Here is a 25884-nt window from a genome sequence, read left to right as displayed (position 1 = left end):
AAAGTGTGTGTGTGTGTGTCTACACTTTGTGCATCAAGGGCTGGGAGACAGGAGCCTTCTCTTCATGTATTTTGTACCATCTGTCCCTCTAACCTGAAACGCAGGCCTGGCTACAAGAAAGCAGTGGGAGGTGTGTGTGTGTGTGAAGGGATGGGGAGGGGGCGGTCAGCTGGGTTGGGTTGGAGGTGATGACGAGATGAAAGGGGCCAGGTGAGGAGGAGACACAGGAGAGCTCTCTCTCTCTCTCTCTCTCTCTCTCTCTCGCTCTCTCTCTCTCTCTCTCTCTCTCTCTCTCTCTCTCTCTCTCTCTCTCTCTCTCTCTCTCTCTCTCTCTCTCTCTCTCTCTGTGACGTGGTGTGTGTGTATGGCAGAGAAATCGAAACAGGTCGGCTCTCCTTCAGTAGACTGTGAACCTGCACAGGAGGAAGCAGCCCACTTCAGACTGAGGTATGTCAAAGATTATCCTCACACACATCTATCACACACCTGCCCTGTTAGCCCTGAGTGTGTGTGTGTGTGTGTGTGTGTGTGTGTGTGTGTGTGTGTGTGTGTGTGTGTGTGTGTGTGTGTGTGTGTGTGTGTGTGTGTGTGTGTGTGTGTGTGTGTTGAAGTTAAGATGCTGGAAAGGTGGGTCAAGAGTAAAATCTGACTCAAGAGCATACTAGAGTTATGGTTTTATTTCATGATACAATCCAATATCTTTGTGTATCCATGTGGAAGGACAGATTAATGGCAAAAATAATTTCTATTTAAACTCCTGGTTGACTGGCCTCATTCTGCCGAGGACTGAAAGGGACACTTGAACAGCAGGCTAGTTTACTACTCGCAGTAAACACTGTGTCATGTGCATAATATTGGGTCATATGGTTACCAGCGGGCCGCTTGAGAGAGATTCTGTAGAAACCTTGAATTCTAGCTTTGTGTGAGTTTGTTTGGAGGCAGAGTTTGACTCGTAATTGTACTTCCCTCATTGATTTGATTACATTAAATAGGAGGATGTGCTGCATGTGAGGCGGCAAGTCGTTTCTCTTGTTTTTTAAATAGCTGTGTTTGGACTTGTTCAAATTAACTTTAAACAGGTAACAGCCACATAACTGTGCATTTCAAGGAATTTTAAACTGTATTTGGTTTTATGTGATAAAAGATCCTTTCATGGAGTAGAACATTTCACGTCCCAGAGTTTGTCTGATCATTTTCCTTTGCATCAATAATTTCAATTTTGGTGCTCCTGAGGGCACCAAAATGACCCTGGACACCAGAGAGCAATAAAACAATCGATGCTGATTAGACTTGAGGGCTGCTCCACATTTGTTGCTACGTCATAGTGAGTGGTTGTTTATTGGTTATTTTAATGGGCTGAAGGTGACTGTGACCCTTTGACCTATTCATCAAGACCGCCTACGTACACCTGCGTCTGCCAGCTGATTGTTGTGCTCAATGTGCGTACGTGGGCAGGAAAACAACAGACGCCTTGCAGGGATGAAGCCTGTCACACTTGTGAAATGGAAAACTTGCACATGCAGGTGTGCAGAACATGGAAATGTACCAAAGCCCTAGTGCTCGTTCCACGGCTTTTACAGTGTGTGGGGTTGTCTCCAGGTGAGGTTATGACAGTAAACACATCGCAGAGCCTCTACATGACTACTACACTGGCCACAAAAAACACTCACTGCTGAGGCTGCTCTGCCACCATTTATACATGGATTTCTGTTCACAATTCAATGTATCTACATGCGTTTTAGGGTATTAAGAAGCTTAACATTTTATATTTCTCATGCCATGATTGGAGTTCTGAGAAAAGTATTTATCGATGTCTACCATGACTTCAGACAGCAGGGAGCTCTGTTATGCTGAGTTTCACAGTGTATTCACTCATCCAGTTTTTGCTCTAGACTCTGTTAAGGTTGACATATGGTCCACTCGGAGCTTTTAACTTCTCCCTGAGGCACCGGCTACCCTGAAAAAAAACATCTGAGGATGCAGATGTCCAATATGTAGTAAATGATTACCCAGGCTACAAGTGAGTGCAGACTGACTCATTTAGGTTGTTTCAATTCTATGAAGTTGTCATATTTTGAGAGTATAACGTATTGCCTCCATATTAATGCTACCAATGCTTTGGTGAATTGAGTTACATACACTTGTTAATTACTTTTCAAACTAGTAACATTAGTAATTGCTAGTTTTCATGGACCCACTATGAGCATGTTGTGAACACAGGCTCTTCCCTTATGCTTCTTCTAAAATGAACTTTCTCTCTTGTTTTAGATCTCTCCGTATGAAGGTCCTGTTGGAGAGAAAAGGACGGATCACTAAGAGTTACCTGGAAATAAGTGAAAACTGAGAGCGTCTGCAAAGCTCCAGGCTAAAATCTCAGCAGCTCAGGGCTACAGCTCCAGCTGCCACGACAGACACCTCCGCCTGAGCTTCTCAGTGACACCCTATGACGGGGGAGGATGGGTGATGGGCCTGTGAAATTCTGCGGACTCTTTCCTCCTTATCCCATCCTCTCATGGAGCACCCTGTCACACCGAGCTCCTCCTGGAACCATTCTCTCTCCAGCCTCCCCATACTTCCAGCTTCTCTGCACCCAAATATCTCTAACGTGACCTTGCCGGCCACAAGCCTCCCAGGGGGGGTAGATCTAAACCGGTCCTTGGCACTGTGTGCTATGCTCATCATCGATGTGCTGGCGGTGGTGGGGAACTTGTCCGTGATGATTGTCATCACTAAAACGCCGCAGCTACGCAAGTTTTCCTTTGTGTTCCACCTGTGTCTGGTGGACCTACTGGCAGCGCTGGTGTTGATGCCTCTGGGGATGCTGTCAGACCAAATCCTGGCGGACGAGGCATTGTGTCGGAGCTACCTCTGCCTGAGTGTGTGTCTAGTGAGCGCTGCCATCCTCACCATCTGTGCCATCAACGTGGAGCGCTACTACTACATTGTCCACCCCATGCGTCATGAGGTGAAGATGACACTGGGGCTAGTGGTGACTGTGATAGTACTAATCTGGATTAAAGCCATTGTTATGTCTGCGCTGCCTCTCGTTGGATGGCTGCTTCAGGGGAATCAGGGTGTTGGGACTCCATCAACCCTCATTCAGGGTCAGAGACAATGCTCCCTTCACTGGGTGGGAGTCAGGAACACGCGGCTACTTTTTATGGTCTTCTTTACATTCATCTATTTTCTTTGCCCTATGCTGATCATCCTTGTGGTCTACTGCAACATGTTCAAAGTGGCGAGGGTAGCTGCCATGCAGCACGGCCCCCTGCCCACTTGGATGGACACGCCCCGACAACGGTCCGAGTCAATCAGCAGTCACTCCACAATGGCAGCCAGCCTCAGTGGAACTGGTGCCCGCAACACACCACAGAGGACCTTCAGCGGCGGGAAGGCTGCAGTGGTTTTGGTGGCAGTAGGCGGCCAGTTCCTCTGCTGCTGGCTGCCATATTTCTACTTCCATCTCTACACGGCCGTGGCCTCTACCTCTCCCTCCTCGCTGGCCCAGCTGGAGGATGTTGTCACATGGATAGGATATTTTTGCTTCACCTCCAACCCCTTCTTCTACGGCTTCTTGAACCGTCAAATTCGCGAGGAGCTGGGCCGCCACCTGGCCTGCCTCTTCAAGCGAGCCGGGCCAAGCGAAGGGGAGCAGCTGCCCAGCCGCGAGGCCTCCATTGAGGAGAACTTTTTGCAGTTCCTTCAGGGCACTGGATGCAATCTGGAGCCCTGCAACTCACACAGCAGAGTCAGCCAAGAGGAGCCAGAGACTGAGGGCCTTCAGGAATCAGCTGTTCAGCAGAACACGCCAGCTGACTTCCACATCCCAGGGCAGATCCTTGAGGAAACCTCAGAGTTCATACAGCGGCAACAGCTGAACAATGAGCTACATGTATCAGAGAACTGCTACAAAACTGTACCCGAGCTGTAGCTGCCTCTCATGTACTGTCTCTTTTGCCATCTATAATCCAATAAATATATTTAGTTTTATTCTAAAATGTGTTAAATTAATACATCTCTTGTTCTTGTTACAACAGTGCTTTAAGCTAACAACCAAGTAAACTGCAAAACAGTCGGTCTATTTCTAAAGAATTTAGGTTGTGTAGATTTCCGGAGAAAGACAAGGATGAATATATTGTGTGCATCATCTCGCTCATATCATGGAGCATTTTCAGAGCCATACAGTGTCAGACTGTTTTCAATGTGATGTTAGCTGATGGACACTAAACGCTTGTTGTGATAATCACGGGTCAGTGGTTTGACAAACATCACATTAAAAAAAGAATTGCTGAAACTCTGTGAAATTAAAACTTCAGTGGAAACACCAATTTCCACACATGGGAATCTCTTAGAGCCATTAAATGTCATTATAAGACAAATGCTTAGTGAAATGTGACTTATGATATGCATTCCTTCATTCAGTCTTCACCCAAGTGAGGTTCTCCATCTCTTATTTGACAGAAAAGTGTGAAATAAATCAAAAAACATCACTGCGATTACATCAACAATGCTGTAATTCCATTTGCATGTTCTTCTTGTTTTACTTACTTACCAAGACTTGAAAAAGCCCCTTGACAATCCGTTCCAATTCGCTCAGCGAGACAACAGGTCCCTATGAACAAATAGATGTTTTATTATTAATATAAGTTATAATCTAACAATAAAACCCACTCTGCTGCACCTATATTTAGAAACTAGTTCATCTCAGACACATTTTTAAGTCCAAAAAAACCCAAAAAGTTGAGGGATAAGTACATCTTGTGAGTTATTTGTTGAGGATATGTTTAGAAGTGTTTTAATTTCACTTTCACATCTCATCATAACACCAAGGAATTCATGTAAAAATATAGCTGTTTTCCCAGAACAAATGTATGCATATTCAGAACCATTTATAAAATTGTCTATTCCTTTGAAATATTCATGATGTTGAACAGGATCATTTCACAGCTGGTGCTGCTGGTGGTATTTATAATAAACACACTAGCGTATTATTAAGCATTTTCCAGGAACATCATTATCATGTTTATCTGTTTGCAGTCTTGTGATTATCACCTCCTCACCAAAATCCTCTCACATTGGTACACTCGTGATTTCACCCTCTTCCACTCAAAGAAAAACATTGTGACTGCTTTAATTTGTATGACACTAATGGTGTTAGGATGTAAGCTTTTTAAACATTGTCTAACCACAGTTAAACTGTAAAAAAGAAAAGAAGCAGGTTGTGGACTATTTTGGACATCATGAACACCCTTCCCCCCAGTGTGAGTGCGCCTGTGTTTGTGCTCTAAACAACCATGCTTGTTGTGGCTACACAGCACACAGGTGAGACAGTGCTTACACATGGCAAGCTTTGCCTTTGGCCTCATTCAGCGACAAATGGAAGACTCTGGTGATACTTTCTCTGATCTCAGGTGGAATACAAACAGTTTGCACAAGTCACACGAGCAGTGACAAATGTTCCAAAGAAATGACATGGCACAAGTCTTTTACTAAACAGTTTCTTGTCTCTTTTTATACTTGCTCTTTGTTGCTGCCTTTATCTATTTTAGGCTGCCTCACACCGGACTATTGGCATGATCACAAGACGTACAGGAGGTTCATTTTTTTGCTGGGAGTCAGAACAAAAAAAGGCCCCTTTGTCAGGAGGAGACATAATGTTCTTAATATTCCTGCAAAATGACGCTGTTGCACACTGTTTTTCAGATAGGGTCATCATGTCATATTGTTTGAAAATGTTTCCTTTGTGTGCAGTAATGGGAGGCCCTAAAAAATGGTGAGCTCAAGATGCAATCACTGCCATAATCCTAAATGTTCAACAGTATGTATGTTTTTCTTATTATTCAAACTAAAACTAAAAAATAAACATACCATTTTATGAAAAAAAATTACATTAAACTACCTTGGTGGATTGATCCACCAGGGTACAGGAACATGAGTCTAATCGCTTCAGATTATCTTCCTCATTGAACATTATTAATCATCTTCTCTTTATCGTACAATGTTGTAATAAATTGGGTAATATTTCTCATAGTCTGGGGTCATTACAAAGCCCCTTATGTTGATTGAATCCACCATTCAATCAGCTGGATTTCCGTTACCGTAGCAGCAAAATTGCCCCGACCAATCTGATTAAATGCTTTAAGCTCTATTTCTGCTACCATCTGTTGATTATGAGGACGTTGAAGTAAGCTGCTCTGAAGGTGAACGTCAGATAATATTACATTCACATTCAGGAATATTCATGAACATTAGTCGGAAACTGTTTTGTTCATCGTAAATCATCAATGTCTCTTTTGTACCCGAGCTGAAAAGACTGTTTGGATTCATTATCATTACAGTCTGTTTTCCACTTGTTAAGATCTCCCTGTGTATTGGTTACCTATCAGTTGAAATTATTAAAGAAAACAGCACAAGTTCAAGCTGAGTTGTTGTGGTAGTTACCAGGCTTTTTAAAAAATCAATTATCACATCTATCACATGATCAATTCTGTCAATCATCTTTTTCTCTCCCGCCCTCTAGCTGCCTGCATCTGTGGTTTGTGTGTGTGTGTGTGTGTGTGTGTGTGTGTGTGTGTGTGTGTGTGTGTGTGTGTGTGTGTGTGTGTGTGTGTGCTTGTGTGTGTGTGTGTGTGTGTGTGTGTGTGTGTGTGTGTGTGTGTGTGTGTGTGTGTGTGTGTGTGTGTGTGTGTGTGTGTGTGTGTGTGTGTCTGCTTGTGTGTATGTGTGTGTGTTTGCACGCGCTGCAGGCAGGGGAAGCAGCATCACAGAGGTGAAATGAAGTACTAAGAACAGGATGAAAGAGGAGTGACATTTAGAGGTAGGCAGGATGCTATAGCTCGGCAGTGAGGGGGACTTTAACATAATTATCATTAACCAACACACATGACACTGACCATTTCAGATTCTGTCCAATGTACACCCCAACTTGTGCACTAAATGCTTAAACATAGGGGAAGTTCACTATGTTTTGGCACATGCAAGTCATACATTACTGATTTCAATAACATCTTCAATCTAGATAAAACACATACATCAGAGTTGGAGGTAATATGAAAGGATACAAGATTATTGATTATTAGGTTGTTGTTGTTGCTAATTAATGCCAGGTTATGATACATGTTCGTGTAAGCCTGTCGTTTTAGTCGCTTTTCACTAGAAAGACCAAAAGACAGATTCCACCGTGCACCAAGAGCTCTTTTTCTGTTCTGATTATCCTAATTTCCTCTCTCTCTCCTCTGCTGCTCCCCATCGGACAGAATGACTCATAGCTTTTATGTTGAGCAGTGGAGGGAGCCCACTGTGCAGAGAAACAGTTCAAACAGCCTGACCTTTGTGATGGCCGACAACACGACCGCTGCCACCATCATGTCCCCCTGGGGGCCCCTGGGTGCATAGCACATTCCTTCAGAGGATGAGTCTGGTGTGTTTCTTACAAACTGAACGTTTTAACAGAGAGCTGGGATTATATGATATCAAAAACAGATTTGTGGCTCCCTAAGAAAGAAAATGGGGTAACAATTTATATTATGGTCCTTTTAAGCCTAACTCAAGAACGGATATTTTAAAAAAAAACGTATATTAAAATGTGTCCCAGTCTAACAGACATACCAGTGAGGAAAGTCAAGGAGTGAGTGAGCTTCTCTCTTTGTATGGGATATCACACAGTCTAATACATGGTTGCAGTAAATGAATTAATGCTACTGTACCTAATACAAATTGTAGTTTGAACAGGAACAAAACAGCTATAAAAATTAAGACTGACGTATGAAACTGATCCCGACCTCTTGACCGGAGAAGTATGTCGTTGGTTTCTGTTGTGGTTTAACACTGAAGTGCATCCACACCTGTACTCCACCTTAGATCAACCGGGGGCGCTCTCACACCACACAAAACTTCAGCTCCACTCCTCTGACTGTAAATGAGTGTAAACTGTCAAGAAAACCTGCAGGTGTGTCTTTAGCTTGTGTTTTGAAGAACACAATACCTCCATTTACGAATACTTGTTAGAGACACATCAATTTGTATCCAGTTGTGGTCAATATTTGAGCTACACAGGCAGTGGCGGTTCTACATGGAATTACACCCCGGGCGAGATCCCTTCTGAGCAAACAGGCTGGTATTACCAGGCTACCGTTCCCCCCCCCTTGTCCGTTCCATTTGGGAGACCCAGAGGTGAATTGTCAACGGCGGCAATTTGCCAACTTCCCACACAGTGATATGATAGAAAACCGCTTCGCGGGCCCTGATGACTTTTTTGTGCTCCCTCGTGCCGCCCCCCACGAAATGCCGCCCGCGGGCGGCTGGCCGCTTCACCCATGCCCAAAACCGCTACTGTACACAGGGTGAATTCACAAACCTGGTATTAGGAAAGGGACTCCATTTCCCATCAGCCACTTGGGGCGCATCAATTTTCCTTTTTCAGTGCTGTTCCTTTTAGTCAGCAGCTGGATCAGCTGTATCAACGCGCGACTGCGCAGCAGCAGCAGTTTTTTTTAGGGGATACATTTGAGCTTTTTTGTTTAAAATCGGTGGATTATACGTGTCGTTTTTCATACACATTTATATTTTAAGTGTTTTAGCTTTCTTATTATCTAATGTCTGTATTCTTCTGTGAGTTTTAACTTTGGATTGAAATATTTTAAAACATCTATTTAGGGAGTTTTTCCGCCTAAACCTCGGTATTTGCTCCCCTGTACAGAGTGTGTGTGGCAGTTTGAGCTCAGCAGCATCCGACGCAGGGTTTAGTCGTACTGAAAAGCCTCCGGTGCCAACGCCTCTTTTCCCCCTCTGCACTTCTGCTCCCAGGCTGGGAAACTTCAGCTCGCACGGAACCGAGGGCTCATTTCACGGCGTCTCTCTTCAACTCATGAGCGGCTAAATCACAATCTGACGCTAAAGAAGTTGTGTGAGAGTGAACATGGGCTGCACGATCAGCGCCGAGGACAAAGCTGCGGTGGAGAGGAGTAAAATGATTGATAAAAACCTGCGGGAAGACAGAGAGAAGTCATCCAAAGAAGTGAAGCTGCTTCTGCTCGGTATGAACTTTGTTACCAGTGGCTCAATGTAAATGCATGAAATCTGTTTAATCCTAATGAGTGTTAGGGAGCTTTAGATTGTCACTTTTTTTTTAATGCAGTCTTCAGTTTATGACTATTTACACTCCTCCTCCTTCTGTTGGTTTAATGCAGCTGTGTCTCATCATGCCTCCACTGAAAGGACTTGTAGAAGTAAACCAGATGTTTCTAGAGAGGAAAACTACACGTCCTCTGCTGCCTCATATGTTTGTTTTTTAATTACTTTATCACTCGAAATGTGCCCAGAATACACTATTTGTTGACCAAGAGTTGTCACTTGTCAAAAAGCACGTTGTAGGCTAATTCATGCAGGCCAAGCTTACTTTACAACTGCAGTTACAGGTAAATGCTGACCTGGAGATAAAGCTTAAACACTCAAAAATGGAAGCAGGAGCAAAAGCCTCTGTTTGTGTTTTACTTTCAAGTATACATATAACTTGATGTGGTAGTTTTACATTTAAATTGTTTAATTTGGAAATTGTTAAAGCTAATAATACTAAAATGTTTCTCAGATTTTTCCCAAAACAACATCTGAAATAGTCTAAGCTTCCTACGATCGCATGTTCAAGGTGAGCAGTATCCAAAGATAACTCGCATGCTTTGACATGCTTTTGCTTGTTGTATCTCATCATGACACAGCCTGTAATGATTGATTGTAAGGGCTGCAGCTGATTATTTTCTACTAGTCTGACAATAACTTGACAAGCCTTAATCATTTGGTTCATCAACTAAAAAAGCATTTGTCCTCACAGCAGCTCAAAAGTCATATTCAAATACCTGACATACAGTATAATTAAAGCATCAGATCCTTACAATTTGGAGGCCAGGTTTCAGTTAAGTTGGACATTTTTGCTGTAACACCATTGAAATATTTAAATGATTGCTTATTAATTTTCTATTGATTGACTTATGAATGACTTAACTACCCTCTATCAGTAGTGGGAGTAGTATTTGTAGGTTGCTTTTTGTAAACACAACATTGAAAGTTGGCCCCTCCTCCCCCGCTTAACAAGTTCAGCCATATGAAGTCTGGCTAGCTAAGGGGCATAGATTTTGTGTCCAGACAGAAGAATTTAGTAGAGCTATCCAAGCTTTAAACTCAGACGACACTGATTACAGTCTCAGGACAGCACAGAGCCCAGGGGAGAAGAGTCCAAGGGATGCCAGCTGGAGGCAGAGCTAGGGGCTGAGAAACAGGCAGAAACGTCCCAAAACATAACAAAGCAAGAACACACTGGTCAGCAGGGTCTCTGCAGATACAGACAGCACAATTATGATTGAGAGAGGTTTTTTCTTTTAACGTTAACTGTGAGTCTATACATTTTTTTAAATGAAATCCTAATTTTGCTTTTGGACTAGGTAAGACATTATGTGTTATAGTAAATGTCAGGTGGACTCACTAGGATTCAACTTGGTATTGTTTAAAATATTTTACAGGTTCAGTTTTGTGACTTTTGGTAACTATTTCAGCGCTCCCTTATGCCTTTATTGACCACTGACTGTATTTTAACTACACTACCTGCTATTCACATACTGACACACACTTGGTGGTACTGACAATGTGGGTTTGCATAGACGTGCCAGAGGGATTTAATGCCCCGAGTGCAGCAACCTTTTAATGCCATGTGGCCTCTAGCAGGGATTTTCTAGCTGTATACTGCATCTGTTTATCTTGCAGATCCTATCCTACAGTATCTGTACAAGCGTTGTAGTTTGAGACTCATCAACATGAAGCAGTGTCTGCTTTTGACACCTCATCATTCAGGCCATGGTCTAGTGGTCGAGGAATTTCCTATCTCGGATTTGTCTTGTTTGATTACCTGTTAGAGGCCATGAGAAGTAAAAGTATCTAGTATTTCACAAATACGTAAGAAAGAATAAAACATTTTGAGCAGCAGTTTTTTTCAAATCTATTCCTTAATTAACGTGATGGTTCTTCAAAATTATATTGATATTTATCCTTTCCAGTGTCCCGATTTCCAGTTATTTGACTTATTGGAATGGCTATTGGTAAAGTTCAAAGATAAATAGTAAACCACACATCATCTGAACCTGCACTGAAGAACAACACATAAATAACTGTTAAAAGTGCAGTATCAACTCTGTGTTGCCTTCAGGGCACCAATTGTGCACTACCTAGCTGATTGTACAGAATCGATGTTCTTGACCATTTGGTTGAACTTTGCTTTATTTCAGAAAATGTTGTGCGAGAGAAACATATATGTCAAAAAATTATATTAACAAGCTCTACAATTCTGTTATTTACTGAGATGTTTTTTTTACTTCCTGTAACATTATCTTGTGTAAGCAGAATAAATGAGAGCACTGAGTATTTAATTAAATGGATGAATCTGATTTAGATGCAGCTATTAAATTAGTCAAAGGAATTAAATCATCACTGCATTCATTCATGCTGCAGGACTTCCTGAAGGATCTGCATGATGTAAACGATGCCCATAGACTTGCATCAGTTGTGAAAAATTCTTCTCATCACATGCTTTTTTTCCTTGCATTTGTTTTTTGCCCCAAAGCTAGATTTTCTAAGAAAATCAGTCAAAGGATGTCAAAGGTACAAATCAACTAGCTGCAGAGATTAAAGATATCATCTGTGATTCGTACTATGTGTTTAATTACTCTCTTCTATAACCAGGGAAAAAACTGTAATATGTATGTAAATCCAATTCATATATGAAGATGCAGATGAGATTTCAACTTTATTGTCATTGACAGAGTACAAGTACTAGGACACGAAATGCGGTCTCTGCATTTGACCAATCCAAGATGTTAGGAGCAGTGGGCTGCCGTTATGTAAGGCGCCCGGGGAGCAGTGTAGGTAACCAGTGTCTTGCCTCAGGGACACAACGGTGGCCACTAGGTCTTTCGGGACTTGAACTGGTGCCCTTCCAGTTCCCAGGCCAAGCCCCTATGGATTCTGCCACCACCGCCCACTATAATATGTATGCTCGAGGTGTTGTCCTGCTGTTTTCCATATAGTATTTGTGTGTATGACATTCTACAGTGACATTATTCTCTATATCAAAGGCAGTTGTCCCCTTTGTATTTGCAGGGATTTTTCCTGCACCTCGATCTAGAAGATATGGCAGAAAGAGAGATAGATTTGATAGATTACAGTCTGATCTGCAGTGGTTTGTTGTGTGGGGAAGTTGTTTTAGGTAGACCTGAGTGTAGTGAGGAAGTAAAACAGGAAGTCCCATAGATGTGGACAAAGCAACTAGCAGATCTTTGAGGAAGAACTGTACCGATAGGTGTAATAGTGCAACATTACAATGCAGTCTCATTGTACTGTATAGACATATTCATTTTCTGACCTCAGAGTTAAGGGGTTTAGTGATTTTTCCAGGCAGTGCCCTCCACTCCCATGTCTGCGCTGGAACAAGAGTTATAGGGGGAAAACAAAGAGTTCTGCTGCTGCTCTTTGTACAAACCACAAAACTGCAGAGCCAACGCACCCCTGCAAAGAAAATGGTGTCCTGTTTGACCACGAACAGCAATTTATAAAAAATCTGCATTTCAGATTCTTGCTAAATGAGGTTTGGTTTGGAGACTGACTGCTGCACGACTCAGTGAATCTCTGTGTGAACTTGGTGGAACTGGCAGGACGCCACGGTTGATTAACAGCCAAAAAATGCCATGAATGAGAGAATTGGTGACTGAAAGGAATCGGCACAATTTGTCCTCCCTTCCCCGTCTGTGTGAGGGGGCATAAATCTATTTTGCTGGTGACAGCTTAACCAAAGAATTTGTGGATTTAATTCTTGCCGACTGGCCGTCTGAACATATTACTCTTCTGTAGGCCTTCTACATCTGCAAAGTATTCCTAAATGGCAGATAATATTATGACCACGCATCTACTTATTTCAAACATTTTGTGTCATTCTGACTCATTTGCTGATTTAAAAAAGAAGAATCAAGTATCAATATTTAAACTCCAGTGACTGGAAATGTCTGATAACCACTGGGGCTGTATTAAGCATAACGAGGCTCTACTGACAGTGTAAACTTCCTCAAAGATGTTTATGCAAATAATTTCTCACTGGTTGCGCAAGCTTGACATCTGATCTTTCATGTGCACACATGTTTTTATGCCTCTTTAATCAAACTCCAGCTATGGCTGATTTTAGAGTGAGTCAACCTGTGGCACAGATTGCAGCTGAATCGCCTCCACTGACACAAAGGTTAAAATCCTAGCTGTGACTTTTTAAGTCAGGTTTTAAAAAAGGATTTTGTCTTTCTTTAAAAACAGGTATATGCTGTCCAGCCGAATCTCCTCTTTGTTGCAGATTAGGAATTGATCTGTTCTAATATCTCATATGTCCCATGTGGTCTAGGCTAGGGTAAGGATTCCTGGGTTCAACCCCCCGTTGAGGGAACAGACCTGCCCTGAGAAGGCAAAGTGTGGAGCAGTTATTTAGTGTTGTGAAAAGCAGAATATCAATTTCACTTTATGTGTCATGCTGTGTATACGTTAAACCATATAAATGTAATCTACTATATTTGGCCAATCAACAATGAATAAAATGTGTCCCATAGAAGTCAGTAGACTTGTGATGTTTAGCTTAGCATAAAGTCTGAAACCGGTGAAATGGCTAGCTGGTCTGTCCAAATGTCTGGTGGGCAACTAAACCTGTCCACCAGCATCTCTAAAGCTCAATAATTCAACTACGGAAAGGTAAAAACACTGCATGGGATTATATGGCGGGCTTTTCCTTTTTTTAGGGTTCTGTACAATACAACCAATTTAAAGGTATTCCCTAGATCTTTATAAAATACCCAGACATTTTTCCCATTACATGTTCCAGGAGTAATAGAGAAACAGTATTCAGTTCATATTTCACAACGGAAATAGTTCTAAGATGCTTCCCTACTTGTACTGCATTACTCCATTAAACCCATATCATTTTCACTGATGTAGTGACTCCTAATGGTTGTCTTCACAGAAGGGCTAGGATAGTGTGAAGCTAGTGCCAACATCACAAACAGGGCCTTTATTTTTAAAGAAGTTTTAATATCTTGGCTCCTTCTAAAGGGGAATATCATAAAAAGAAGAATCTCTCTCAATCCTTGAAGGTCAGTGTTCATATTAAGTTATTTAAAATGTCAATACAGTCATTCTTTGCTGGTTGACAGCTCTGCATGTTGTGATGATGCTGATTTTGGGGGTAAAAAAACAAGATACCCCAAAGAAGGGACTGAGAGCAAGTTGGCGTTTTTGTTTTTAAATTGTATTATGGACTCTTTAATCAAATGTGACATTTTTATGATTACTCTGCTCTCTAACTCCCAGAGTAGCATGATATCTGGGATTGTCTCTCCAGTGGAAAAACAATGGAGTCAGAAGCGAGGCAACTGTTTCCTGTTGACTGATTGTTGTTGAAATACTGTAAATGAGAAATAATTTTCCCTCTCATCGTTATTACAATGACATTCATGGTTATGCATACTTTGTGAGGTTTTGATATCAGCTGTTCTATTGTCACAGATGGACAATGTTGTAAAATCTCTTACTTCTTCAATAAGCTCATCACAAACCTCCTGTTTTCCTATGATGCTCAGTGTGTTTAAGCTTAAGGCTGTCGTATACAGATTTTATGGTAAGCAGTTAGCATATGATTCCTCCATGTGACACTTTGTGACTATATACGTTCCCTCAGGCCCCACTTAAGTGTCTTAATTTAAAATGTATCACAAGGCTGCCTTTTCTTAGAACTGTCAATGCAAATATACTGTACTGCACACTGTGTAATGATGCATTATTAAATCAGTTCAGATTAAGTGCAAGCGCTATAAAAAGCTGGTTTGATCTGTCGTTCATGTAAGACTGAATTTGTCAGATATTAATTTGGCTGCTATAATTACTGTCCCTCTCTTTCAGGTGCTGGAGAATCTGGAAAAAGCACAATAGTTAAGCAGATGAAGTGAGTTACATATCCCTTATAACACTCAACGTGGCGTTATATGCAAGGTTTCCATGGGCCCCTAAAAAGTCTCAACAAGTCTTAAATTAAATTGTCTGAAATGGTGGCCTAAAAAAGCTCTTAAACTAAAAGCTTTACTGTTTTCTTAACTGCAAATAACCCTGAGGATGGTAAACTTCTTGTTGTTTGGTGGAAGAACAGAACCATAAAGGGAATCTATGTTTCCTAAGGCTTCTTCAGTTTGCTGTAATGAGCTATAATATTGTTAAAACATGTCACCAAATTTAAATCAAACTCATTTTAATTCATACTTCTGCCATTATCACACAAAAAAGAGGTATACCATTTATTTGATGAGCTCTTAAAAGGACTTAAATTGAACTAGTTGAACCTTTAGAAACCTAACATCAACAAACAGGGTTCATCTTTGTAAAAAAAACACTGTGTAAGTTAATAGGGACCCTCATTTCACTCTGCTTAGGCATTGTAGGAAGCCCCCTTTTGCATAACATGTTAAACAATGGCCACAGAGGCCAGCCCTACCCTGGCAGGGCGTGAATAGACTCCCCCAGTTCCCACATTAGCCATGCTGCATGCTCACCGAAGCTCAAATTCCGGCACTAATGACAGTGTGGCATGAAATGGTTTAATACTGTAATCGTCCCACATTTGTTAAATCCATTGTTCCCACAGACAAATATTTATCTGGACTCTAAAAACACACTTTAATTTTGTCTCTGTGTCAGAATCATTCATGAAGATGGCTACTCAGAAGAGGAATGCAAGCAGTACAAAGTGGTTGTGTACAGCAACACCATCCAATCCATCATGGCCATCATCCGCGCCATGGGTCGCTTAAAGATAGATTTCGAAGATGCTGCACGAGCGGTGGGTTTTAAGAAGACTTTTAAAAAGCTGCCCCCTCATTTAGGATTTGAATCACTTCAGGAACAAGATTTAATTGAAAGAATTTGTTTGTCTTTTTTGCCAGGATGATGCCCACCAGCTGTTTGTCCTGGCGAGCTCTGCGGAGGAAGGTGTGCTTTCGGCGGAGTTGACCACGGTGATCCAGAGGCTGTGGAGCGACGTGGGAGTTCAGACGTGCTTTGATCGATCACGAGAGTATCAACTCAATGACTCTGCTGCATAGTAAGGACTCTGTTTACTTATTAACTGCAAGCTTGTTAAATCATTGAAAATACAGATGAAACCGCTAATCAAGAGAAGATATCTGTAGAAATATGGTTGGATCTGTCATTCTTTATTTTCCTTTATCATTTTTTAAAAGATTTTTATGGGCAACTAGTGCTTTTATTGCAGAGACAGTTTGCAGGGGGGAGACAGAAGGGATGACACAGCAAATGGTCCCAGGCTGGATTGGAACCCCTGTCCTCCTGTTAGGGACCTCAACCCAGTACAAGGCCAGCTCTACTAATTGAGCCCATACTTTATTTCTTAGTCTAAGTTAAACAATCCATCTGTTGCATCAGATTATCTAACTTTTTCGTACAGCAGAAAGGTAGTCAATGAATCATTCTGTCAATCCACAGAAAATAATCAACGTCCTTTCTGTTGCTGAGTTGAGGACTAATAGGGAAGTTTGAAATTGCATCATATATCTTCTTACTAAAGAAACTGACATTTCTTGTAATGTTGATCAGGGGATCCCCTCTTGACTAGAATAGTTTGACTCAGAGGTTTTCTTTTTCCTTCATGTCAGTTTCATTACCACTGGAACGAAACAGGAGGCAAGATGTGTCTTGTTCTTCACGCTCCTGTGTCAGCTTGTTGTACACTGATTGCATTCCTGAAAAAGGAGAAACATAAAGGGGAAACTGACAACGGGAAAACTTTAAATTATTTTGATAGTCAACTACTTGATACAACTGTCTGATGAAGTTCAGGAAAAATGCAAACAAAGCAGTTTGAGCTAAATATAGTCCAGTTGAGCTTGGGTTTTACTGCTTCTGTAGGGTTTATCTCCCTGAAAGAAAAAGCAGCTCAAGGACACACATTTTGTTTTGAAAACAGCCGAGCTCGGTGCATATTGTCCACACTGCGAAGACACAGGAACCAGAGCAGTTAGTCTGTTTTAACTCAACCCACAAGGAGCCAATGTTTATCACGCAGCAAATATGAGCCCATATTTAGTATCATTCTGTCGAGTCCTCGGATGTCTGCCTGCACAGCAAATCCTCCACTTCACCAGACACAAGTGTCCAAACTCACTTTGAAATACATTGCCCTTTTATTTTCTTTGTCCAATGTCCTCTCAAATAGATCCCCATCCCTGTTATAGTATGACTCCACTGTTTAGGGGGAAAAAAACTGAATCAATATCACAAACACTTGAAAAAAATCTAATAATAACATAAAAAATGCACAGTAAATAAAAAAAGGAAAACATTTAACAAACAAGAGATAATAATAAATGAAATTTCTCTGCAGGAAACTGTAATTTTCCATAAAAAAATGGCTGCCAAAAAGCATAACATGTCTGAGCACAGCCTCTTGTGAAATTACAATGTCAAATTATGTGTAAGATATTAAATCTATGGTTGGGGAAAACGTTCCTTTGCATTTAACGAGCAAACTTTGTCTGGCTAATTTTTGGGTTAAAATAATGTGAAAAACTGTTTTTGTGTAGTACATATTGTGAACTGCCTGTACGGCAGATAATGCTACAGTGAAAGTGAACGGTGGTGTGTGTATTTGCTCTGGGATCACCCTTCAGTCACATGTTTTCTGTCTCTCAGCTACCTGAATGACCTGGACAGGATATGTCAGCCGAACTACGTCCCGACTCAGCAGGATGTGCTGCGTACACGTGTGAAGACCACTGGCATCGTGGAAACTCACTTCACCTTCAAAGATCTCTACTTCAAGTCAGTGTACCTGTAACGCATGATGGGCTGCTTGTGTCATTTAAACAACTCATTAGGCTTTAAAGCAGTCAGAGTCGCACTGCTGTCAGAGTAGTTTTTCTGTCGCCGTAAACATTTAAATATCCTTTAAAAACTTCATTCAGTGACCACCAATCCAGGGCGCTGAGAGATTATCATTTGGTCAGAAATTATTGAATAACTAAGTCCAGCAAGAAGACATTATATTCGATTTTGTCTTCTATCCACTCTCAATGTCAGTGACATAACACACTTATTTTATAACAGTAAGTGCTAGGTTTTTCTTTTTTCTTTTAATCTTTATTAATACATTTTTCAAATATACACAAATTGCAGACATGTACTCAACATAATGGTGCGTATTAAAATAGAGAAACATTTAAAAATAACTTTGAAATAGATGAATACACTTCAAACATATAAATGAATAATAAGAAAAACCCACATTGCTTTAAAGAGTTCACCGACAATTTGACAGCTTTATCATCACACTCGCATCCAAATTTGGTTGAATTAACTTAATCTGGGTTTCACATACTTTAAGTTTAATGCATTATCTCACCTTTATACTGTGTTCATATCCATCCAGCTGTCTGTGTTATATCATACAGTTCCCCTCATAGTATAAATTATATTTTAAATGAACCTGATCACAGATTATTTGGCTTCTTTTTTTGGGACGTTACATACTTAGGTGCTAATATTATAACTGTCTTTTATAACACCCATTAGTTGCTGACTGGAATTCAGCCTAATACGACCCACCTCTGAAGCAGTAAATGTGATTACATCTCCCCCGTCCTCTTACATTATTTTATTATCCAGCTGTACTTATAAATATTGGCGAAACATTAACCGTAATAGCCTCCCTGGCCTGCCTCTGTAACCTCATAAAAAAACAACTCAGGATCTGGAAATGCGTAATCCCTGAATTGATGTTGAACCATACATTGTTTCATTTCTGCATCAGTTAGCTCAGTACTGATTCAGTTTTGTCTCTCAGGGCCTCAGGTGGAGTCAAAGGCATGTGTGTTTATGTGTATGTGAGGACACTCATCTTCATAAAACACTAGGGAGAAATGAAATAAGAAGCAAAATGAGCATACATTCAGTGTACATCTACTCATGCAATCTCTTTGTCTGCAGGATGTTTGATGTCGGTGGTCAGCGCTCAGAGAGGAAGAAGTGGATCCATTGTTTCGAGGGAGTCACATCTATCATTTTCTGCGTCGCACTCAGTGACTACGACCTTGTCTTGGCTGAGGATGAGGAGATGGTAAGTAATGGATACACTGTGGTTCACTTTTTGCATCTAGAACACACAGGTGATACTAGAAAAAACGTTAATGTCCCCAAACAGGCAATTTGTGGCACAGCGCAGTAAACAATAAACTCAATGGAGACATCATTTAAACTGAAAATGTCAGAGACAATATAGTCCATATCATGATCTAAGAAATAAGAGACAATGTGTTTGCATAATCCTTTGTGCTGCACGCCCACAGGTCTATGAAATGACATAACATCACAAAAGGTGATTACTAATAAAAGCATTAATGATGCCTCTGCTCTTTTCAAATGTTCTATTAAGTAATGACAGTGTGACAGTGAACAAGCTTTAATAGATTGTAAGTGCTGGCAAAGACACATTAGTCCCCTTTGCATTTGGACTCAGCCACTAAAAGCCATGGAAAATATGTTTTTAGGAAGAGTCTGGTACACGTGGAATTTAATTTATGTGGTTCAGCTCAAGTAGAACTAATGCCCAACCGGCACTGACTGGCACTGTTAGGCCCATCACCCTGAAACTAAAGCAGCTAAATGGAAATCAATCATCATTCATTTTAGGGGTGTCACGATATCTCAGTGTTAACCATAACTGTGAAGTTAAAATCATATTAATGGTACACATAAACTGTACTAAGGCGAGTCCTTACTGCTTTCTTGAAATTCAACCCACGCGCCCTTTCAGCGTGTCATTCCCTCTGTGGCGCTTGATTATCTTCAGCTGAACTACATAAAGGCAAATATAATAATATTGTTTGAATAATTGCCATCTTCAAATCACAATTTGTATGCCATTCATGGTTTTTAGGCCCTGTGTAAGTTGTTACTTTATATTTCACAACAATACTGTTATTGTACATTATTTTGGCCCTGATAATCATGTAGTAAATATCTGACATTGTGACAACCCTTATTCATTTTATTATCAACATTTGTTCTGTGAAAAAATCCTAATATGCTTTACCATCAGAACCGGATGCATGAGAGCATGAAGCTTTTTGACTCCATCTGCAACAACAAGTGGTTCACCCTCACCTCCATCATCCTCTTCCTCAACAAGAAGGACTTGTTTGAAGAGAAGATCAGCCGGAGTCCGCTCACTATCTGCTGGCCCAAATACCCTGGTGAGACGAAGCTATGTATAAACCCTTTATTAAAGTGTGACGTGATATTACCCGCTGGTATGTAGTGGTTATTTGAATGTTTTGATCAGAGCAAATCTTTACTTATCTATCGGTTGAAGAGCTGTGTGATATAGCCAAAATCTTCTATGACACTCCTTTCATATCTCGATATTTCAGGAACTTAAGTGCCACATAAACAGTTTTAAGTGACATAGCCTATTCCAATATAAAAGATATAGAAAAGGATATAGATGGATAGATATTTGACGATATACGTGTATATTGTCATCATTCACAGCCCGACTCTGGTGCATTTGAGCATTTACCTATTGGGAATTACCTTACTAAGAGGAGAGAATAGTTGGATCTCATATTTTTAAATGATACTGTATAATTTAGCTTCTGCAACAAGAGACAGTTTGTGTTAAACAGGCTTTAACTAAACAGTATCTCTTTATTATGTAAATGCTTAAACAAGTGACATTTTTCCAATCAGCTCTGTGCTTTGTGGGTGAAGCTATTTTATCACATTTGAACATCATCAGCCGCAAGCTTTTATAGTTTAACTGAATAATTAACCGCAGTTCATTCTGCCTGCCAGGTTTATTAGCGCATGTCATCCTGATGTCCATAATTGATTTGGACAGTTATATATCTATGTATAGATCTGCAACACATGATTTTGTGCCATGGTTCATCATTTTTTACTTCTTCATGCTAAGCATCCCTAATGTTGTTTTTACTCAGCAGTCACATACACAATTAAACAGCCGCCAGCAGAATAAAATGAACTTGAAAGATCATCCATAACACAAATGTACAAAGACCTGTCAAACAACACTGGAATTACATAACAGCTTCAACTGGTCATAGATTAATGCCATGTGTTTAACCTATATTGTAAAAAATTAAAAAAGTGAGCTAAACTGCCTTTCAAAGATTGGACAGGAATGTTTCAATGTTATTTTTAACCAAGTTATTTTTATGAATTACCTTTTTTTAATGCAGGTGGGCATTCGTACGATGAGACTTCGTCTTATATCCAGAACCAGTTTGAAGATCTTAACAAACGAAAGGGCACCAAGGAGATCTACACTCACTTCACCTGTGCCACAGACACCAAGAATGTTCAGTTTGTGTTTGACGCCGTCACCGACGTCATCATCAAGATCAACCTGAGGGAGATCGGGCTTTACTAAAGCTTCAGGCGCTGCAGGTCAGCACACTGACCCCTACCTGTACTACAGCTCCTGCAGAGCGCTGCAGAGATGTGGCAATAACTGTTAACAATGTTAGGTTGTTGCGTCATTGAAAAGACAGTTTCTCTGATTACACATTACGTGTTAGCTCCAGTGAATTGAATATCTACATGCCAATTAGATGAATGCTATTAAAATTAGCCAAAAACAATCATGTTACTTCACCTGAGATTTTAAAGAATGTCGCTAAATTGTGTCAACATTATGTTAGGATACATGCAAATAATATTGACACTCGCACTTGGAAATGCATGGCATTGGGTCAGAAAGTGGGTTTAATTTACCCAAAACCTGTATAATAAAAAATGAACGTGAATACTGAATGAACTGGGTTGAAGAAAGCAGTCAGGTAAAAATCTCTCATTTGAATTGAACAAACTGTGGAAACACATATGGGTCAAACAGGAACCATCAAATAAAATAATCAACTCCATCCACTGATGAAGGCTGCGTGATATTGTTCAATGATCTGAAAATAGCATGGACCCTGATTTAGGATTATAGACTGCTTCATAATTAAAATACTCACAAAGCCACAAAAACAAACTGTGAGCGTTCGGGCTCACACCTACGTTCCCAATGTTGGAAGGACCACTCGGTACTTTGAAACAAAATGAAATCTTTATTACGGAACAGTACTTTCACAATGGTACTGGCAGTTAGTGGCTCTTGTCCTGCGGGCGAGGGGAAACAGTCCTCACTCAGGCCCCCGTCTACTGCAAAAGAGACCAGAACCAGGTTAGGACCATGATTTTAATCCTCCCCTCATTACCTGATTCTGATCAGCTGTCTGGCCTCCAGCTGAGCCACTCCTACCACTCCAGCAGCCGGCACCCTAACCAAACCCCGCTGCAACACAAACATTAAACAAAATAGATGTCTACACTTCAACTGAATTAAAAGAACTACAGAACAATATATCTACTGTGTGAACAATTAAATCGTTAAAATACAAGTGTTCCCGTCCACACACCCCCGTGTTATGATGGCATTTGGTATCCTCCATGAGCCAGTTTTGTGCATTTCCAACTGATGTCAGCAGCTACATGCTGCATGTCTAACAGTGAGATGTCCCCAGAAGAAAGCAGTAACGGTAATGTAAAGAAAAAAACTAAATGCACTTAGACACAAGTTAGTGGTTCCTCTTTATTAAATTATCTAATCTAACTTAAATTTAAGACAAGACAAAACAAGGTTATTTAAATGTGTGTTAATAATAAATTCTAACGTATTCAACGTTATGCTAACAAGCTAATTTTAAATACCATACCTGGCATGCTAAGTGTTACCGTCAGAACATTAGCATAATTATGTTACCATGCTAACTGGATTTTTGAGGACTCCACCATATCTCCTTAAAGCTGGATATCCTTTATCAAACAATACCAGAAACACTCCAGTGCAAGGCCATCACTAACCCATTAACATTGTTTTAAACTTTTTTTAAATGTTTTGTATGTATTATAATAAGCTTTGAACAGGTAGAATACATGGCTGAGTTTTGGAGAAGTTTTCAACAAACACTTTTTATTTTATTTAATGGTTTAAGACGCAAAAAGGCTGTCTATCATTTTTATTTATTTATTACAAAGCAGTTTATGAAGGAAATTATAAATGAAATGTTATGAAGTATTGCATTTATATTCCTTCTTTATTTTATGTGGCCATATTTTTTATGTTTTTTTCCTTTCCTTTGCAGGTGTCAGGAGCAGAATTGGGACTTCTGGGCTGGTGTGTCTTGTCTAAAGAAGGCGAATTAGAAAGTAGGTGTTACTAAGGAGTAAGGACTGAGCTGGGGCCATGCTGCATGCTGGACCTACATTTCTACAATTTGGGGACTTGAAACCACCATTACTCAATAGATGTTATGCAGAGCACACTGGGAGGAAGTGAAAGTGGGGGAGGCTTGTGAAATGATCGCTGTGAGGTTTGTGAATTCCTGTAATATATACTGTAAGACCTTTGCATCAGTCTGGGGCTGACGGGTAAAGCTCCACTGATGTCTCTGACACATTTATAGTTTGTCAATAATATGTACATGGACCCAAACAGACTGCCTATTTGATCAAATCCATTTCACAGTTTCACAGCTGATATGTACATTGTGTTCACTTTTTTCTGTTGCAAACTCTCTTAGCTTAAGTCTATATCACATTGCTTTTATGGAATATTTGCATATAGTACATTTCATATTTTGGGTTGCAATTATGTAGTATTTTAACTTTTTAATGTGTGAATGCGTTTACTTATGTATTGAGAAGCGTTTTGTTTGGGCAGTTCTTATGTATATAACGTAACCTTTTTGGTCTGGGGTTAATTAGCAAGCGTGTAATGAACAAAATAGCAACACAGCTGTCTACATAGTTCATCTTTAACTTGACAACAATGTATTGAACAATTTTTTGTACACATCAATGCAAATCAATTTGTAAAGGGAGATCTTGATTTCCCTGTGTTTTATTATGACCTATTTTATTTACTTAGGTCAATATAGATAGTTTTTCTTTTCAAGGTACATTTTTAATCTTATTGGTAATAGTAATGATATATTCAAGTCATTCTCATAATGCAGCACAGGGTTCCACAATGAAATGCAGTTGTAGCTTAGTCCATTATTATGTTGCATAATGAAAAACATGACAGAACAGAAGAGAATTCCTGAAAATGCATTTTTGCGTGCAACAGGAGGATAATAAACAAACAGAGACAATGGTGAATATTATCTGGGCGACTAATATCTCCAGCATCTTTCAAAATTCAACAGAGGGGAAAAATTGTCCATGAACTTTGGCATTTGAGCACCAAGCATCTTTGATGTAAACTCATAGCCGCCTTGCCTCATCTCAGCTGAGTGCTGCGATCTGTCCTGCTGCCGCTACAATGAAGCCTCTCAGTCCTATCGCTTGGTTAGCTTAGCATTGTTCCCGGCTCTCTTTCCCCTCATCCTGTATGGGAGGCCAAACATTTTGACAACCTGGCCATATTAGACACCAGCTATCAAGGCACAGCTGGAATGTAGAGAAAATAGTGTATGCATGAAAGTGTGTTATTGCATTAATGATTTCGTAGTATTGACAAGAAATGACATTTGAGTAATTGTTATACTGGTTAAGATGATTGAATAATAAATTAAAAAACGATTCATCTGAGAGTGCTTGAATAAGAAAAGGAAAACCGGGCTAAAGGGCTGCAGAGATATACATCAATGGCTGTGGTTATTTTTCTTATTAAATTATCTTTGTCTTTCTGCAAATGTAAATCTTGTCACTTCTCTTTAACCACCGCAACTGGATCGTGTTTTCTTACTCGCTGGTTTTTAATTGTTTGGCCTCACATACTCCTATAGGCCGCTCTCGGTGTCGTTCGGTCTGGCAGGTCAGGGTCACTGGATGGGTGGTCGGAAAAAAACGTGGGTGGAGATTGTCTCAAAGTCTGTGAACTTAATCCAATCACAACGCTTCCTTCCCCAATGTTGATAAGTGCATTTCGGTCATATATATAAACACATTTAATATAAAATGTGAGATAGTTTGAAAAAGCCAGAGGTTGTATTTGTTATTTTTGGCAGGAGCCATCCCATAATACTGAGGAATTCTGTTTCTGTAGAAAAGGACAGTTTGGGTTACGAAAGTCACTTCCTGCACAGAGAAGTCCTGGTAGAAAACATTCCTGAAGTTTAGTTTTCTGTACATTGCTTCAGTTGCATTCGTTCATTTCCCACATTAAATGATGGCACCAAGTTGTTTTCCATTCCTTCTGTTGTGAAGCCAAAATCAACTCCATGATCATTTCTACCACAGGCAACACCCTTTTGTTGTTATCGACTGTGAGATTATTAAAGGCTAGTTTCTTCTTAACGATGCAGGGAAGAAGGTCATGCAAACTGGAAAGACTATTTTTAGACGTCAGACACATCTGTGTGCTGGAGCAGACGGCTCGAGCTGTTGCACACACCTCAACTCACTGGTCTGTGCTCATTGTCCTAACCCATTTATTGAACCTGAAGTAAAACAGTCTATCATACTTTATTAATGATATGAGTAATGCAACATGAAAGTTACAGTAAACCTCAGCATGCAGATTAATGACTGCTTTCATTTATTCCGCTCTCTCAATAGGTTTATTGTTAATGCACTTTTAGGGTGTTGCCATTTTCCATCTGACTCAAACAGTGAACTTGTATAAAAGCAGCTTTGCCCCCAACAAGTAGGAGCTTGAGGCTTCCCCTTTTTTCTCTACTTCAATAAACATAGTTAAGTGATCAACTGTGTGATTCTGCAGCAAAGAAACAAAGACACGCG

The 25884-nt window shown here is 40.3% G+C and overlaps 2 protein-coding genes across 4 annotated transcripts; both read left to right on the top strand.

The window, feature by feature from the left end:
* Positions 1–348: 348 nt before the first annotated feature.
* Positions 349–6424, top strand: gpr61 (G protein-coupled receptor 61). Of its 2 annotated transcripts, none has more exons than XM_063884777.1 (2): positions 349–447; positions 2269–6424. In XM_063884777.1, exon 2 carries the CDS (start codon positions 2513–2515, stop codon positions 3929–3931), a length of 1419 nt encoding a protein of 472 aa, XP_063740847.1. In that variant the 5' UTR covers positions 349–447; positions 2269–2512; the 3' UTR covers positions 3932–6424. The 2 variants fall into 2 exon arrangements, with proteins under 2 accessions (XP_063740847.1, XP_063740922.1); XM_063884852.1 differs by lacking the exon at positions 349–447 and adding an exon at positions 1705–2020.
* Positions 6425–8434: 2010 nt separating this feature from the next.
* Positions 8435–25322, top strand: gnai3 (guanine nucleotide binding protein (G protein), alpha inhibiting activity polypeptide 3). Of its 2 annotated transcripts, XM_063891954.1 has the most exons (10): positions 8435–8610; positions 8699–9035; positions 14968–15010; positions 15757–15898; positions 16002–16159; positions 17767–17895; positions 19060–19189; positions 20171–20324; positions 21333–21540; positions 23283–25322. In XM_063891954.1, the coding sequence occupies exons 2-9, from the start codon at positions 8918–8920 to the stop codon at positions 21521–21523; spliced, it is 1065 nt and encodes a 354-aa protein (XP_063748024.1). In that variant the 5' UTR covers positions 8435–8610; positions 8699–8917; the 3' UTR covers positions 21524–21540; positions 23283–25322. The 2 variants fall into 2 exon arrangements, with proteins under 2 accessions (XP_063748024.1, XP_063748017.1); XM_063891947.1 differs by having other exon boundaries at positions 8454–9035.
* The last annotated feature ends 562 nt before the right edge of the window (positions 25323–25884 follow it).

This window comes from Eleginops maclovinus, chromosome 1 (genome assembly GCF_036324505.1).
Source record: "Eleginops maclovinus isolate JMC-PN-2008 ecotype Puerto Natales chromosome 1, JC_Emac_rtc_rv5, whole genome shotgun sequence".
In the NCBI taxonomy this organism is placed as follows: domain Eukaryota; kingdom Metazoa; phylum Chordata; class Actinopteri; order Perciformes; family Eleginopidae; genus Eleginops; species Eleginops maclovinus.
The sequence above is the reverse complement of the archived record's forward strand: the minus strand, read 5'-3'. Positions and strand labels throughout refer to the sequence as shown.

Bases quoted from the DNA above. Each gene is read 5' to 3' on its own strand.
- gpr61 (XM_063884777.1), top strand. From the start codon at position 2,513: ATGGAGCACCCTGTCACACCGAGCTCCTCCTGGAACCATTCTCTCTCC.
- gnai3 (XM_063891954.1), top strand. From the start codon at position 8,918: ATGGGCTGCACGATCAGCGCCGAGGACAAAGCTGCGGTGGAGAGGAGT. The intron at 16,160-17,766 runs GTAAGGACTCTG...TCTGTCTCTCAG, and splicing joins CTCAATGACTCTGCTGCATA to CTACCTGAATGACCTGGACA. The intron at 19,190-20,170 runs GTAAGTAATGGA...CTTTACCATCAG, and splicing joins TGGCTGAGGATGAGGAGATG to AACCGGATGCATGAGAGCAT.